At 62.1% G+C, this 12,429-nt stretch overlaps 1 protein-coding gene across 1 annotated transcript; it reads left to right on the top strand.

Moving 5' to 3' along the window:
- LOC105467330 (solute carrier family 6 member 8) lies at positions 1-8,592 on the top strand. Its single transcript, XM_011716835.2, has 13 exons — positions 1-908; positions 2,418-2,549; positions 3,332-3,581; positions 4,019-4,151; positions 5,051-5,185; positions 5,273-5,376; positions 5,472-5,596; positions 5,917-6,029; positions 6,143-6,280; positions 6,359-6,461; positions 6,547-6,647; positions 6,728-6,898; positions 7,067-8,592. Exons 1-13 carry the CDS (start codon positions 647-649, stop codon positions 7,205-7,207), a joined length of 1,908 nt encoding a protein of 635 aa, XP_011715137.1. The 5' UTR covers positions 1-646; the 3' UTR covers positions 7,208-8,592.
- Positions 8,593-12,429: the final 3,837 nt, after the last annotated feature.

Genomic DNA, 12,429 nt, shown 5'->3' with positions numbered 1-12,429 from the left:
GGAAGAGAGGGACAGTCGGAGCGCGGTGGCGAGTTGCTGAGCCCGCCGCGGCCCCGAGAGCGGCTGCAGCCGCCGCCGCCGGGAAGGAGGGGGCGAGGCGCGCCCGAGCCGCCGTCGCTGTCGCCGCCGCCGCCGCCGCCGCCGCCGCCGCCACCGGAGTCGCGGGCAAGCCGGGCAGCCGCTGTGGGCCCCGGCCGGGGCGGGGGGCGCGGGCCGCAGGGCCCTGCTCCGGCCGCCGCTTGCAGACCGCCGGCGCCGATGTCGCCCGCGCCCCGCTAGGGTGAGCCTCTGGTGGGGCGAGGAGCCGCCGCAGCCTCCGCCGCCCGAGCCGCGGGCAGGAGCCTCGGGAGCCGCCGCCGCCGCCGCCCGGCCGGGCCCCGCCGCCGCCCGCGCGCCCCCGGGCCCCCGACACACATGAGATTCTTCAGGCTCACTTTCAAGTGCTTCGTGGACTGCTTCTGACTGCGCCGCCTGCGCCCCACACCCCGCCGCCCGCCCGCCGCCCCGTCCCCCGGCCCGGCCGCCCCCCGGCCCCCGGCGGGCCCGCGCCCTCGGGGTCCTCCCCGGTGCCCCCGGCGCCCCCGCCTGACCGCCGCCCCCCGCGAGGTGCCGCGACCCCGGCCCGGCCGTGCGGCCCGCCGGGGCCATGGCGAAGAAGAGCGCCGAGAACGGCATCTATAGCGTGTCCGGCGACGAGAAGAAGGGCCCCCTCATCGCGCCCGGGCCCGACGGGGCCCCGGCCAAGGGCGACGGCACCGCGGGCCTGGGGACACCCGGCGGCCGCCTGGCCGTGCCGCCGCGCGAGACCTGGACACGCCAGATGGACTTCATCATGTCGTGCGTGGGCTTCGCCGTGGGCCTGGGCAACGTGTGGCGCTTCCCCTACCTCTGCTACAAGAACGGCGGAGGTGAGCGCCCCCGCCCGCTGCGGCCCCCTCCCCCAGCAGGCCGCCGGCCCCCAACGCCCGACCCCTCGGGCCGCCGCGGAGAGGTGAAGTCCGGGCAGCGGGTGGCCCCCGGGCACGCGGGGGTCGGGGCCGCCCCTCGTCTGCCGCTGCCACTTGGTGGCCGGGCCAGGCGCCTCCACCCCCCTAGCAGTCATGTGCCTGGCAGGGTGGGGGGAGGGGGCCGGCGATGCCCGCGGGGCTGCCCCCCAGACTCGCGGGCTGGGAGGAGCGATTGGTCGCCGAGGTGGGAAACCAGGCCTGCGCCTTGGGGTCTACGCGAGGTAAGGAGCCCTGGCTGCCCCCGTGGGTCGGGCACACAAGCGGCATATTGTGTGGGCCCCCCACGTGTGCACACACACGAACACACACACACACAATGGGCCACTCTGTCCCTCCCCTGCCCTCCCCACCCCTCGCGGCCCTCCCACCCCTCCCCTCTGGCCCGGGCCTGGAACACTGGGTGCCCGAGCCAGGCTTGGGAAGCCTGCGGCCTGGCCCGCCTGGCGCCGCCACTGGACACACTGCATGCACGTCCCATGCCCGCCCGCCCGGGCCCAGCTTAGCAACAGGGATGGGCACGAGTGTGTCCTATGACTACAAAACAGCACTGGGGTTGCTGGAAGCTGAAGTGACCCGGTGATGGGTGGGAAACAGAGGTCCAGAGCAAAGGCCTTTGCCCAAGGTCAGGAGAAGGATGCTGGGACCTGGAGTCAGGCAAGTTGCAGCCAAGCTCAGCCTCTGAGTAGTGGAGGGAGCCCAGCCAGGGCAAGGGTAGGAGGCCTAGAGAGAAGGGGGCGGTGGCACCCGGCTCTCCCTGCCCTTCTGCCACCCTCACCCCAGCCTGCTGGCCAGGGCCTGTGTCTGGCCCTGCCTATATGCCTATCTCCTGCAGAGCCTGACTCCCTGGGCTTGCTAAGGCCGGCCTGGCCCCTCTTCCCACACCTGTCTCCCTCTGTCCTTGCACATCGCCATCCCACCAGCAGGAGACTTCGACCCACCCACCCTCTGCCTTGGACCTCACATTTGCAGGCAGGCATCCAAGTGCAGGACAGTCACGCTCCCTGCCTTTGGACAAGCCCCCCAGGCCTGATCACCCATCCTTGGCGCACATACCCCACTGTGCTGCCTGAAACAGGGAACTGTGGCACTAGGGACAGCCTGCATGTCTGAGCGTGTGTCCTCCATGGCCATCACCCCAAGTGACCATGGGGGTGGAAGCCCTATGGGCCTAGGGCCCCTCTGCCACCCAGGGAATAGGGCTCCAATGGCTCAGGGGCTACTGTAGCCCCTCTTCAACACACTCAACCCACCCCCACAAGACTCCACCTGGGGCCTGAGTCAGTGGCCACCCCTACACTGACTCACCCAGTGGGAAGTTGTGATGGGGCCTTTGGAGTCTGGGCTGGCCCGCTGGGCCTGGGCAGCCTGGCTGGGGGCCACCCTGACTTCACCCTGTCCCTCCACCCCCAGGTGTGTTCCTTATTCCCTACGTCCTGATCGCCCTGGTCGGAGGAATCCCCATTTTCTTCTTGGAGATCTCGCTGGGCCAGTTCATGAAGGCCGGCAGCATCAATGTCTGGAACATCTGTCCCCTGTTCAAAGGTGAGCAGCCCTTGGCCAGCCTCAGGGACTGCCCCCTTTTTCCAGCTGGCTTCCACTTGAGATATCTTTTTCCTGTCCTGAGTACCAGGCCTGGGGCCACGTGATAGCGCCCCAGTCTCAAGGGGGGAGCCTGGAGATGTTCAGGCTGCACAGTGAACTTGGGGAAGCGGGGACTAGAGGGGGCATAGGCAGCTCCACAAGGCAAGGACAGGCCAGGCATAGCCGGGCTGGGGGCAGACCCGCCCAGCACACTTGGCTTTCTAGGTAGGTCCTACTATTATCCCCAAGGACGCGGGGGCACAGAGTGGAGCAACATACTGAGGCTGCCCACTGCGGGGGCAACTGTCTCCAACACTACCTTAGGCTACTAGAAACCGCCCCCCCAACTGACCACCACCACCAGCTGCTGTGGACTGGAGGCTACTGGGTGGCTAGGCGGAGGCTTGGACCTCCTGGAACCGCCATGGTGGCAGTGGGACCCGAAGAAAGGGGCCAGGTGTTGTGAGGTTGGAGACTCAACAGCACTTGGTCACATGGGGACGGGGAGAGGGGCTCGCTCTGCCTTGGGTTTGGGGGGCGGCTGGAGGAGAGGAGACAGGCTGGGGAGTCAGCCTAGTGTTGGGGCTCACACAAGGGGGAGTCCAGGGGGGTCAGGAGCACCACACAGAAGGCTCCAGGAGGACAGACGGTGGGAGCATTGCCAGCCCGGGTCGGGAGATAAAGGGGTGGTGGAGGGAGGTGGCCAGGAAAGAATTCACATGGCAAGGACTTCCCGGCCCCAGGCCTGGGCTACGCCTCCATGGTGATCGTCTTCTACTGCAACACCTACTACATCATGGTGCTGGCCTGGGGCTTCTATTACCTGGTCAAGTCCTTCACCACCACGCTGCCCTGGGCCACATGTGGCCACACCTGGAACACTCCCGACTGCGTGGAGATCTTCCGCCATGAAGACTGTGCCAATGCCAGCCTGGCCAACCTCACCTGTGACCAGCTTGCTGACCGCCGGTCCCCTGTCATTGAGTTCTGGGAGTGAGTCCGGCACCTCTGGGCCAAGCCCATCCCATCCCCTAGGTCTCCCTCACATGGCCTGGCTCCAGGGGAATGGCCCTGAGTGGGGGGCCAGGGTGTTGGCTGGCAGTCCAACCTGGACCCTGCCTGCCCTCAGAGAGTCCTGGGGCTAGCCCCAGGGGCTGGGCCAGGTCGGGCCTCGCTCTTGGGTTCGGCAGCCTATCACTGTCCTGGTCACTCCCACCAGATGGGGGAGCTGGGGCTGCATGTGGGGTGGGATGGGAGTGGCCTCCCAATGGCCAGGGGCTCTTGGGCTCCAGGCCCAGCCCAGATGGACAAAGAGGGACCCGCTGAACCCTGGGCTGTAGGAGAGAAAGGAGCCACAACTCCTGGGGGCGGACCCTGTGGCTCCATCCTCTGCTGGCACAGGCCTCAAGGGACCTCCCTCCCTCCCCTAGGAACAAAGTCTTGAGGCTGTCTGGGGGACTGGAGGTGCCAGGGGCCCTCAACTGGGAGGTGACCCTTTGTCTGCTGGCCTGCTGGGTGCTGGTCTACTTCTGTGTCTGGAAGGGGGTCAAATCCACGGGAAAGGTACCACTAGAGGCATGCAGGGGGGAGGGTGTCTCAGCCCTGGGAGCTGGATGTCTGTGCCAGGCACACCTGTGGCAACAGGAGGTGACCAGACAGGGTCTAGCCCTAAGGAAGAGGTAGGTACTGAAAGCCAAGCAACGCTCCCCACCCTCCACATCCAGGGCCCAGCAGGTACTGCCCCTTCCCTGTGCCTATCACCCCCACCGGTGCCCTCCTGCCAGTCTCTGACTCTTGTGACAGTCTGGGTGGACCTGGTCTGACCATCTGTTACCTGCTTGTCTTGCCTTGGGGACCCAGAGCAAAGTCTGGCCACATCCCCTGGGGGCTCCCGGTCAGGCTGGGGAGTCACCTGAACAAAGAAGACAGTGTCTAGAGCTGTGGGACATGGCCAGGTCCCTGGGGGACAAGGTCCCCAGAGCAGCATGTGGGAAGAGGGGGCAGATGGTGTGGCGGCCGCATCTCGCCTGCCTCTGCCTGGCCCAGTTCCACTCTCCACCTGCTCAGCCCCCACCTCTCTGCAGAAGAGGAGGGGACCCGGCCCTGATCCAATACCCCGCTCCCTGTCTGGGCCTCCCACACCTGCACTGCCCACACACGCACACAGCCCTCACTCCCCACATGCTCCACGCCTCCTGTCCCCACTGAGGAGAGCTCCCAGAGGCTCACCTGCTCCCGAACGACATGCATCCTGCAGACAAGGTGCCCAGAGAGCTTCCCCCCGCAATTGCCAGGGCTGCCAGGGCCCAGCTTTGCCCCTAGCTTCCTCTGGTGGGAGCCATGGCTCCGAGGAGAATGGGGACCTCTGAACATACCTGTCCGCAAGGGGGACCGGAGGCGCCGGGAGTGGGGGTGTGAGGGAGGTGGTGCCATGGCGCCCACTGAGCAGCCTGGCCCCCCAGATCGTGTACTTCACTGCTACATTCCCCTACGTGGTCCTGGTCGTGCTGCTGGTGCGTGGAGTGCTGCTGCCTGGCGCCCTGGACGGCATCATTTACTATCTGAAGCCTGACTGGTCCAAGCTGGGGTCCCCTCAGGTGAGGTGGAGGTGGGGAGGCTGCAGCAGGGTGCTGCGGGGGAGCCCTACAGGCCCCTCACGCCTGTGCTCACCGTACCTCCTCTAGGTGTGGATAGATGCAGGGACCCAGATTTTCTTTTCTTACGCCATTGGCCTGGGGGCCCTCACAGCCCTGGGCAGCTACAACCGCTTCAACAACAACTGCTACAAGTAAGCACCACCGCCCTACTACTGGTGCCCTGCCCTGCCCTGCCCTGCCCTGCCCAGCAGCCTAACCCATCCACTCTGGCCCCTCCACCCCTCAGGGACGCCATCATCCTGGCTCTCATCAACAGCGGGACCAGCTTCTTTGCTGGCTTTGTGGTCTTCTCCATCCTGGGCTTCATGGCTGCAGAGCAGGGTGTGCACATCTCCAAGGTGGCAGAGTCAGGTAGGGCCCTACCCCCAGCCCCGCCTCCAGAGCAGCAACTGCCACCCAGATGCATGATGTACACGAACACACAATATAAATGCTGAAAAGTGACAAGGATTCAAACGGAACTTGTCAGATTGTGGGCCTGCGGGGGCAGGTCCTGGGATTTGTCAATGTTGACAGAGGGAGAAAGGACCTCCCAGCCCCTGCTGCACGACCCAGGGTTCACAGCTCCTGCGGCAGGAGAGGGCATGGGCGCGAGTGTTGCAGGCAGGGCTCAGGGTGCACACAGGGCAGGACGTCAGCTGCAAGGTCTAGAGCCTGCACCTTTCCCACAGGGCCGGGCCTGGCCTTCATCGCCTACCCGCGGGCTGTCACACTGATGCCAGTGGCCCCACTCTGGGCTGCCCTGTTCTTCTTCATGCTGTTGCTGCTTGGTCTCGACAGCCAGGTTTGCATGGAGCTCTGGGACAGGGAGCCAGGAGGGAGGCAGGGTGAGGGCTGCAGGCAAGGAAAGGGGTGGGAGGGTGGTGCGGGGCTCGGCCTGAGCTGCCCTGGCCACAGTTTGTAGGTGTGGAAGGCTTCATCACCGGCCTCCTCGACCTCCTCCCGGCCTCCTACTACTTCCGTTTCCAAAGGGAGATCTCTGTGGCCCTCTGTTGTGCCCTCTGCTTTGTCATCGATCTCTCCATGGTGACTGATGTGAGTGGGCTGGGGGGGTCTGCCTGTGACCTCTGGTGGCCATCCGCCATCCTTCCCTGACTGGGCTCTGTCCCCCAGGGCGGGATGTACGTCTTCCAGCTGTTTGACTACTACTCGGCCAGTGGCACCACCCTGCTCTGGCAGGCATTTTGGGAGTGCGTGGTGGTGGCCTGGGTGTATGGTAGGTCATGGCTGAGGGCTGGGCTGGGGGATGGTGGCAGGGAAGGCAGGTCTCCAGCTCAGCCCTCCCGCCTCTCCTGTCGCAGGAGCGGACCGCTTCATGGACGACATTGCCTGTATGATCGGGTACCGACCTTGCCCCTGGATGAAATGGTGCTGGTCCTTCTTCACCCCGCTGGTCTGCATGGTAAGGGCTAGGGGAGGTGGGGTGGGGGGCGAGGCAGGGCGGGGTGGGGGCCCCATTAACGGCAGCATTCTGGTCCGTAGGGCATCTTCATCTTCAACGTTGTGTACTACGAGCCGCTGGTCTACAACAACACCTACGTGTACCCGTGGTGGGGCGAGGCCATGGGCTGGGCCTTCGCGCTGTCCTCCATGCTGTGTGTGCCGCTGCACCTCCTGGGCTGCCTCCTCAGGGCCAAGGGCACCATGGCCGAGGTAAGGCTCCCGCCTGGCCCACCCTCCCCTCCCCTGCTGTGAACATTCAACCCGGCCTGCTTCCTAGCCAGGGAGTGGCCCCAACTAGGGTGGCAGGCAGTGGGAACTGGAGAGAGGCAGAGGAAGTCAGTGACCCTGGGGGCTTCAGCATGTCCTCCTCTCCTGCAGCGCTGGCAGCACCTGACCCAGCCCATCTGGGGCCTCCACCACTTGGAGTACCGAGCTCAGGATGCGGATGTCAGGGGCCTGACCACCCTGACCCCAGTGTCCGAGAGCAGCAAGGTCGTCGTGGTGGAGAGTGTCATGTGACAGCCCAGCTCACATCACCAGCTCACCTCTGGTAGCCATAGCAGCCCCTGCTTCAGCCCCACCCACCCCATCCCTCCAGGGGGCCTGCCTTTCCCTGACACTTTTGGGGTCTGCCTGGAGGAGGAGGGGAGAAAGCACCATGAGTGCTCACTAAAACAACTTTTTCCATTTTTAATAAAACGCCAAAAATATCACAGCCCACCAAAAATAGATGCCTCTCCCCCTCCAGCCCTAGCCAAGCTGGTCCTAGGCCCTGCCTAGTGCCCCACCCCCAACCCACAGTGCTGCACTTCTCCTGCCCCTGCCATGCCCACCCCCTGCCCACCTCTCCAGCCTCTGCTCTGCAGCACACCCTTGGGTGACCCCTCACCCCAGAAGCAGCAGTGGCAGCTTGGGAAATGTGAGGAAGGGAAGGAGGGAGAGATGGGAGGGGGGAGAGAGAGGAGAAGGGAGGCAAGGGAGGGGCAGCAGAACCAAGGCAAATATTTCAGCTGGGCTACACCCCTCTCCCCATCCCTGTTATAGAAGCTTAGAGAGCCAGCCAGCAATGGAACCTTCTGGTTCCTGCGCCAATCGCCACCAATATCAATTGTGTGAGCTTGGGTGCGAGTGCACGCGTGCGTGACTACGTAGAGTATATATAGATCTCTATCTCTTAGCAAAGGTGAATACCAGATGTAAATGGTGCCTCTGGGCAATGGAGGCTTGTATTTTGCACATTTTATAAAAACTTGAGAGAATGAGATTTCTGCTTGTGTATTTCTAAAGAGGAAGGAGCCCAAACCATCCTCTCCTTACCACTCCCATCCCTGTGAGCCCCACCTTACCCCTCTGCCCCTAGCCAAGGAGTGTGAATTTATAGATCTAACTTTCATAGGCAAAACAAAAGCTTTGAGCTGTTGCGTGTGTGAGTCTGTTGTGTGGATGTGCGTGTGTAGTCCCCAGCCCCAGACTGGATTGGAAAAGTGCATGGTGGGGGTCTTGGGGCTGTCCCCACGCTGTCCCTTTGCCCACAAGTCTGTGGGGCAAGAGACTGCAGTTCTCCGTCCTGGGTGTCTGGGCTGCTCACCTGGCCTGTTCAGGCTTCCCACCCCATGCCCTGGGCTGGGCATGCCCCCCGGAAGGGACCCCGGACACGGCTCCCACGTCCAGGCTTAAGGTGGATGCACTTCCCGCACCTCCAGTCTTCTGCGTAGCAGCTTTAACCCACGTACGTCTGTCACATCCAGTCCCAAGACGGCTGAGTGACCCAAGAAAAGCTTCCCCGACACCCAGACAGAGGCTGGAGGGCTGGGGCTGGGTGAGGGTGGCGGGCCTGCAGGGACATTCTTACTGTGCTAAAAAGCCACTGCAAACATAGCAATAAAAACATGTCATTTTCCAAAGCAGGCTCCTGCTTCCGCCTCTGCTGCTCTAAGAAGGGGTTGGGGTACAGGAGGTAGGGGGAACCCCCTCCAACTGGAGCTGCTGCAGTGGGCAAGGCTCTGCTCTGGAGGCCTCTGAGGTCGGCACCCTTCTGGAGAATGGGAAGGGAGTAGGGAAGGCAGCAGCCCGGGGAAAGCCTCGTCCCCCTGGAGCCTGGGCACTTGGGGAGAGCAGGACGAGAGTGAGCTGGAGAGCAGCCACACCCGTGGGGAAGGGTGGGTGTAAAGCCATGGGTGCTGAAATTTTCAAAACGTTGCCCCAAGAATTTGTCACTGAACAGGTGCCTTGTGTCACTTGGGCTGGGCTGGTAGCAGCAGAGAGGATAAGTCTTTGCATCAGGGATCAATTTTGAAGGTGGAGCCAATAGGGGCTGTGCATGACCAGGATGCAGGGCTCAAAGAAGAGTTAAGGACAACAGATTTGGCCTGAGCAAGAGGAAAGATGGAGCTGCCAGGTCCTGCAACGGGGAGGCAAGGAGAGAATGGTCCGGAGTCAGCCTTGGGTGTGTCATGCAGGAAGTGTCATCCAAGCGGAGATGTCTAGTTGGCAGGTGGACACAGAAGTTCCAGAAAGTACTGGAGATGGAACTTTGCAAGTTCTTACCACATAGAGATGACACTGAAAGCCCTGAGCCTGGGGAGCTCCCAGGGACGCCACAAGTCCGGAGACAATGAGAGGGGCAGAGGGGAGATGCAGCAGCGATGGGGGAGGATGCCTGAGAGCTGGTGGGGTCCCTTCACATGTCAGGGAGGAGCAGTGGCTGGCTCCATCTGTCCAGTGCTGCTGCTGCTGGTGAAGGACAGTGACCTGCAGAATGCTCACTGGGTCTGGCAAGGGGGCCTGGCGAGGGTGGCTTGCATGAGGGGGTGCGTGTGAAAGGCTGGTTGTGCGATTGAGAAAAGGGGTGGCGGCAGCCCAGTGTTATCTGCAGATAAAGGGAGAGACACAATGTAGTTCATCCAGACAAGGAAATATGAGCCGGTCTAGAAAAGGAAGGAACTCCAACATAAGATAACATGGCTGACCTTGGAGGACATCTGTGAAATGAGCCATCATAAAGGGACACTTGCTGTAGGGTTCTGCTCCTGTGAGACAGGGCCTTACATGAGAGGAGGGAGATCCACAGAGACAGAGGGCAAGTGTGGGTACCAGGGGCTGGGGACAGGGTGAGGAGTGTTGAGTGGGGACAGAGTGTCAGTTTGAGAAAATAAATTCTAGAGGTGGATGGAAGTGGTGGCTGCGCAACACAGTGACTGCACTTAATGATGGTGAAAATGGCTCATTACATACACATTGATGACACTATATATATGTATGAAATATATGCATTTTACCATGAGAAGAAGAGGTGGAGAGGAATTGGAGACAGTGAGTACAGACAGGTCCTTTGAGGGACGGGACCCCATGCACAAGATGAGCATGTGGCACCCCACCCTGAAAGGGCTGGGCGCCGTGGCGGGGCAGAGCAGGCAAGGCAGTGGGCGGCTCAGGTAGGCACAGAGAGCATCAGGGATTGGAGCCTGTGAAGGGGGAGCAGGTGGCCCCTCAGAGCAAAGTAACAGCTTGGGCTGCTCTGTTTGTGTCCTGTCCAGGACTGCTATCGTGCTATGGGAGAACACCCAGAGGCCCTGCTCCTCAGCAGGCAGCACCCCCTATGGAAGGGCTTTACCCCTAAACTTCTGGAGCCAGGGGAGGGACCTGGCTTGGAATACGGCCAAGAGCAGCCTGGGTGAGAAATACATGGACCGGGCAGGGAGCAGAGAAAGGAGTGGCAGTGCAGTCCCACCCTAGCTCAGCTGGGGGCTCTGGAGCCTGTCCTGCGGTCCCCAGGCCCCATCTCTTCAGCACTATTGTTTCCAGTTTTCTTTCTCTTCCTGCGAAGCCTCTCCTCTCACCATGCCTGTACCTTCAAGAACCCTGCCTGCTGGCAGCTCCCAAATCTCCAGCCTGGCCCTCCTTAGCTGCAAAGGTGCTTCCAAACGTCAAGACCTCTCCCCAGGGTGCCCCAGTCCCTCACACAGCCCCTGCCCCCAACCAACTCCAACTGTCCTGCAGCCCACGGTCACCCTCAGGACCCCTTGAGCTCAGGCCAACTGCTTTATATACTGTCAGCCAGGTCTCTCTGCCTGGATGACAATCACCCTCTGCTAATTGTTCTCCACAACTCCAGGCCAAATGCCCTCCAAGTCACCTCATGCACCACAATGACACCAAACACACAGAAAAAAGACATTGAAGAAAGGAAACTTCACAGAGGCGTGTCATTTAAAGTGGGTCCTGAAATAGAGACACCATTTCCTCAGGACTTAGCTCCTGCATCAGGGGTTAGGACACAGAGATCAACAAGCAGCAGGCTTTGCCCTCAAGCAGCTCGCAGTCTAGCGGAAGATGGGTAAGAAAACAGATCAGGACGCCCACGGGTGTAGATGCCCTGGAACAGAAGCTGATCCAGGAAAACGTGAGCCTGCAGGTCGCCCTCCAGTCTAGGCTGGGCAAGCGCCTCAATTTCCATCTCTAAGAGCCTGTACCCCCTCCCCCCGCCCAGTTGTTGTTCCATCACTCCACTAGAAAGGGCACTCCAGAAGCTGGCCTCGTGAAGTTTTCTGTCTGCTGCTGGCCTAGGCAGAACAGCGGAAAAGGCTGTCAGGGCTGGTGAGGGAAGCACCCATTTGGACTTTAGCCTTTCAAAGCTCAGAGAAGGGTGAGCTCAGGGAGGTCCAAGGTAGCAGAGAACATTTCCTGGAAAAGTGGGATCAGCCTTCGGCCTTGGCACAGCAACCAGAGGGCATCGCCCACGTGTCCCCTACTCCCTCAGACACCACCTCTCAGACCGCCTGGAAAGGGACAGAACTCAGCATGAAGCAGCTGTGCTCTGAGCACAGGGAAGGGTAACAGGATGCTAGAGAAGGGAACCACTGGCGTGGGCCCGGACAGGACAGGCAGAAGTGAGCATGCACAGCAGGCCATCAGCTACCCTGCCAGCATCAACATCCTTCAGGGGTCCCCCACCCCCGGTTCTAGGAGACACACCTCTAACCTGTTCCCCTGACCCTTCCGCCCAGTCCTCATGCAGACACCAGGCATGGCAGAGGCCCTGCAGGGTGGGAGCACTGTGCTACGGGCGGGGGCTGCCTTCCTCATGTGCTACTAGAGAGCAGCACAGTGCAGAGGCCTGGGCACCAGCGCCAGGCAGCAAGCCCCGGTTCTGGCCTGGCTTGCTGTGGGCCTGGAAGACACAGCTCTGAGGGAGCCACGCGAGGGACACCCTGGAGCCAGCACAGCGCTCTGGTGGCAGGCACACACCCAATACGTTCTCAGGGCCGGGGGCCCCAGCCCATTCCCAGCCCCTTTCTGCCTAGCTCTGCCCTGGGCCAGCTCCAGGTCACTGCCAAGGACAAGTCTCCTCTCCCAGCTGGCATTAGTCAGAGGTCATCCTGCAAACCTTCAGGAGGGGGTGGGGCAGGGAGTGACTAGTGGCGTTCTGCCACGTTCTGTCTGTCCCAAATGTGACAGGAACCCAGAGAAGGCAAGCGAGTCCTCTACCCGGAAGCCCCGCCGCTTTACTGAGCCTCCCAAGCTGCCCACACCCAGGGAGGCAGACAGGACACACACTCGGCGGGCGGCCCTGAAGTGAGGCCTGGCCCGGCCCAGGGAGCAGGAGGGCAGACAGGGCAGGGCCTTTGAGAACAGGTGTGAGCCTGGCCTTCAGTGGGGGAAACAGGTTGAAGGGCTGTGGCCGCTTGGGGGCTCCGGGCAGGAGAGGAAGCAGAGCCCTCCCCACAGCCGCAGTCACACAA

Source organism: Macaca nemestrina, chromosome X (assembly GCF_043159975.1).
Source record: "Macaca nemestrina isolate mMacNem1 chromosome X, mMacNem.hap1, whole genome shotgun sequence".
In the NCBI taxonomy this organism is placed as follows: Eukaryota; Metazoa; Chordata; class Mammalia; order Primates; family Cercopithecidae; genus Macaca; species Macaca nemestrina.
This window is presented reverse-complemented; position numbering and strand designations above follow the sequence as displayed.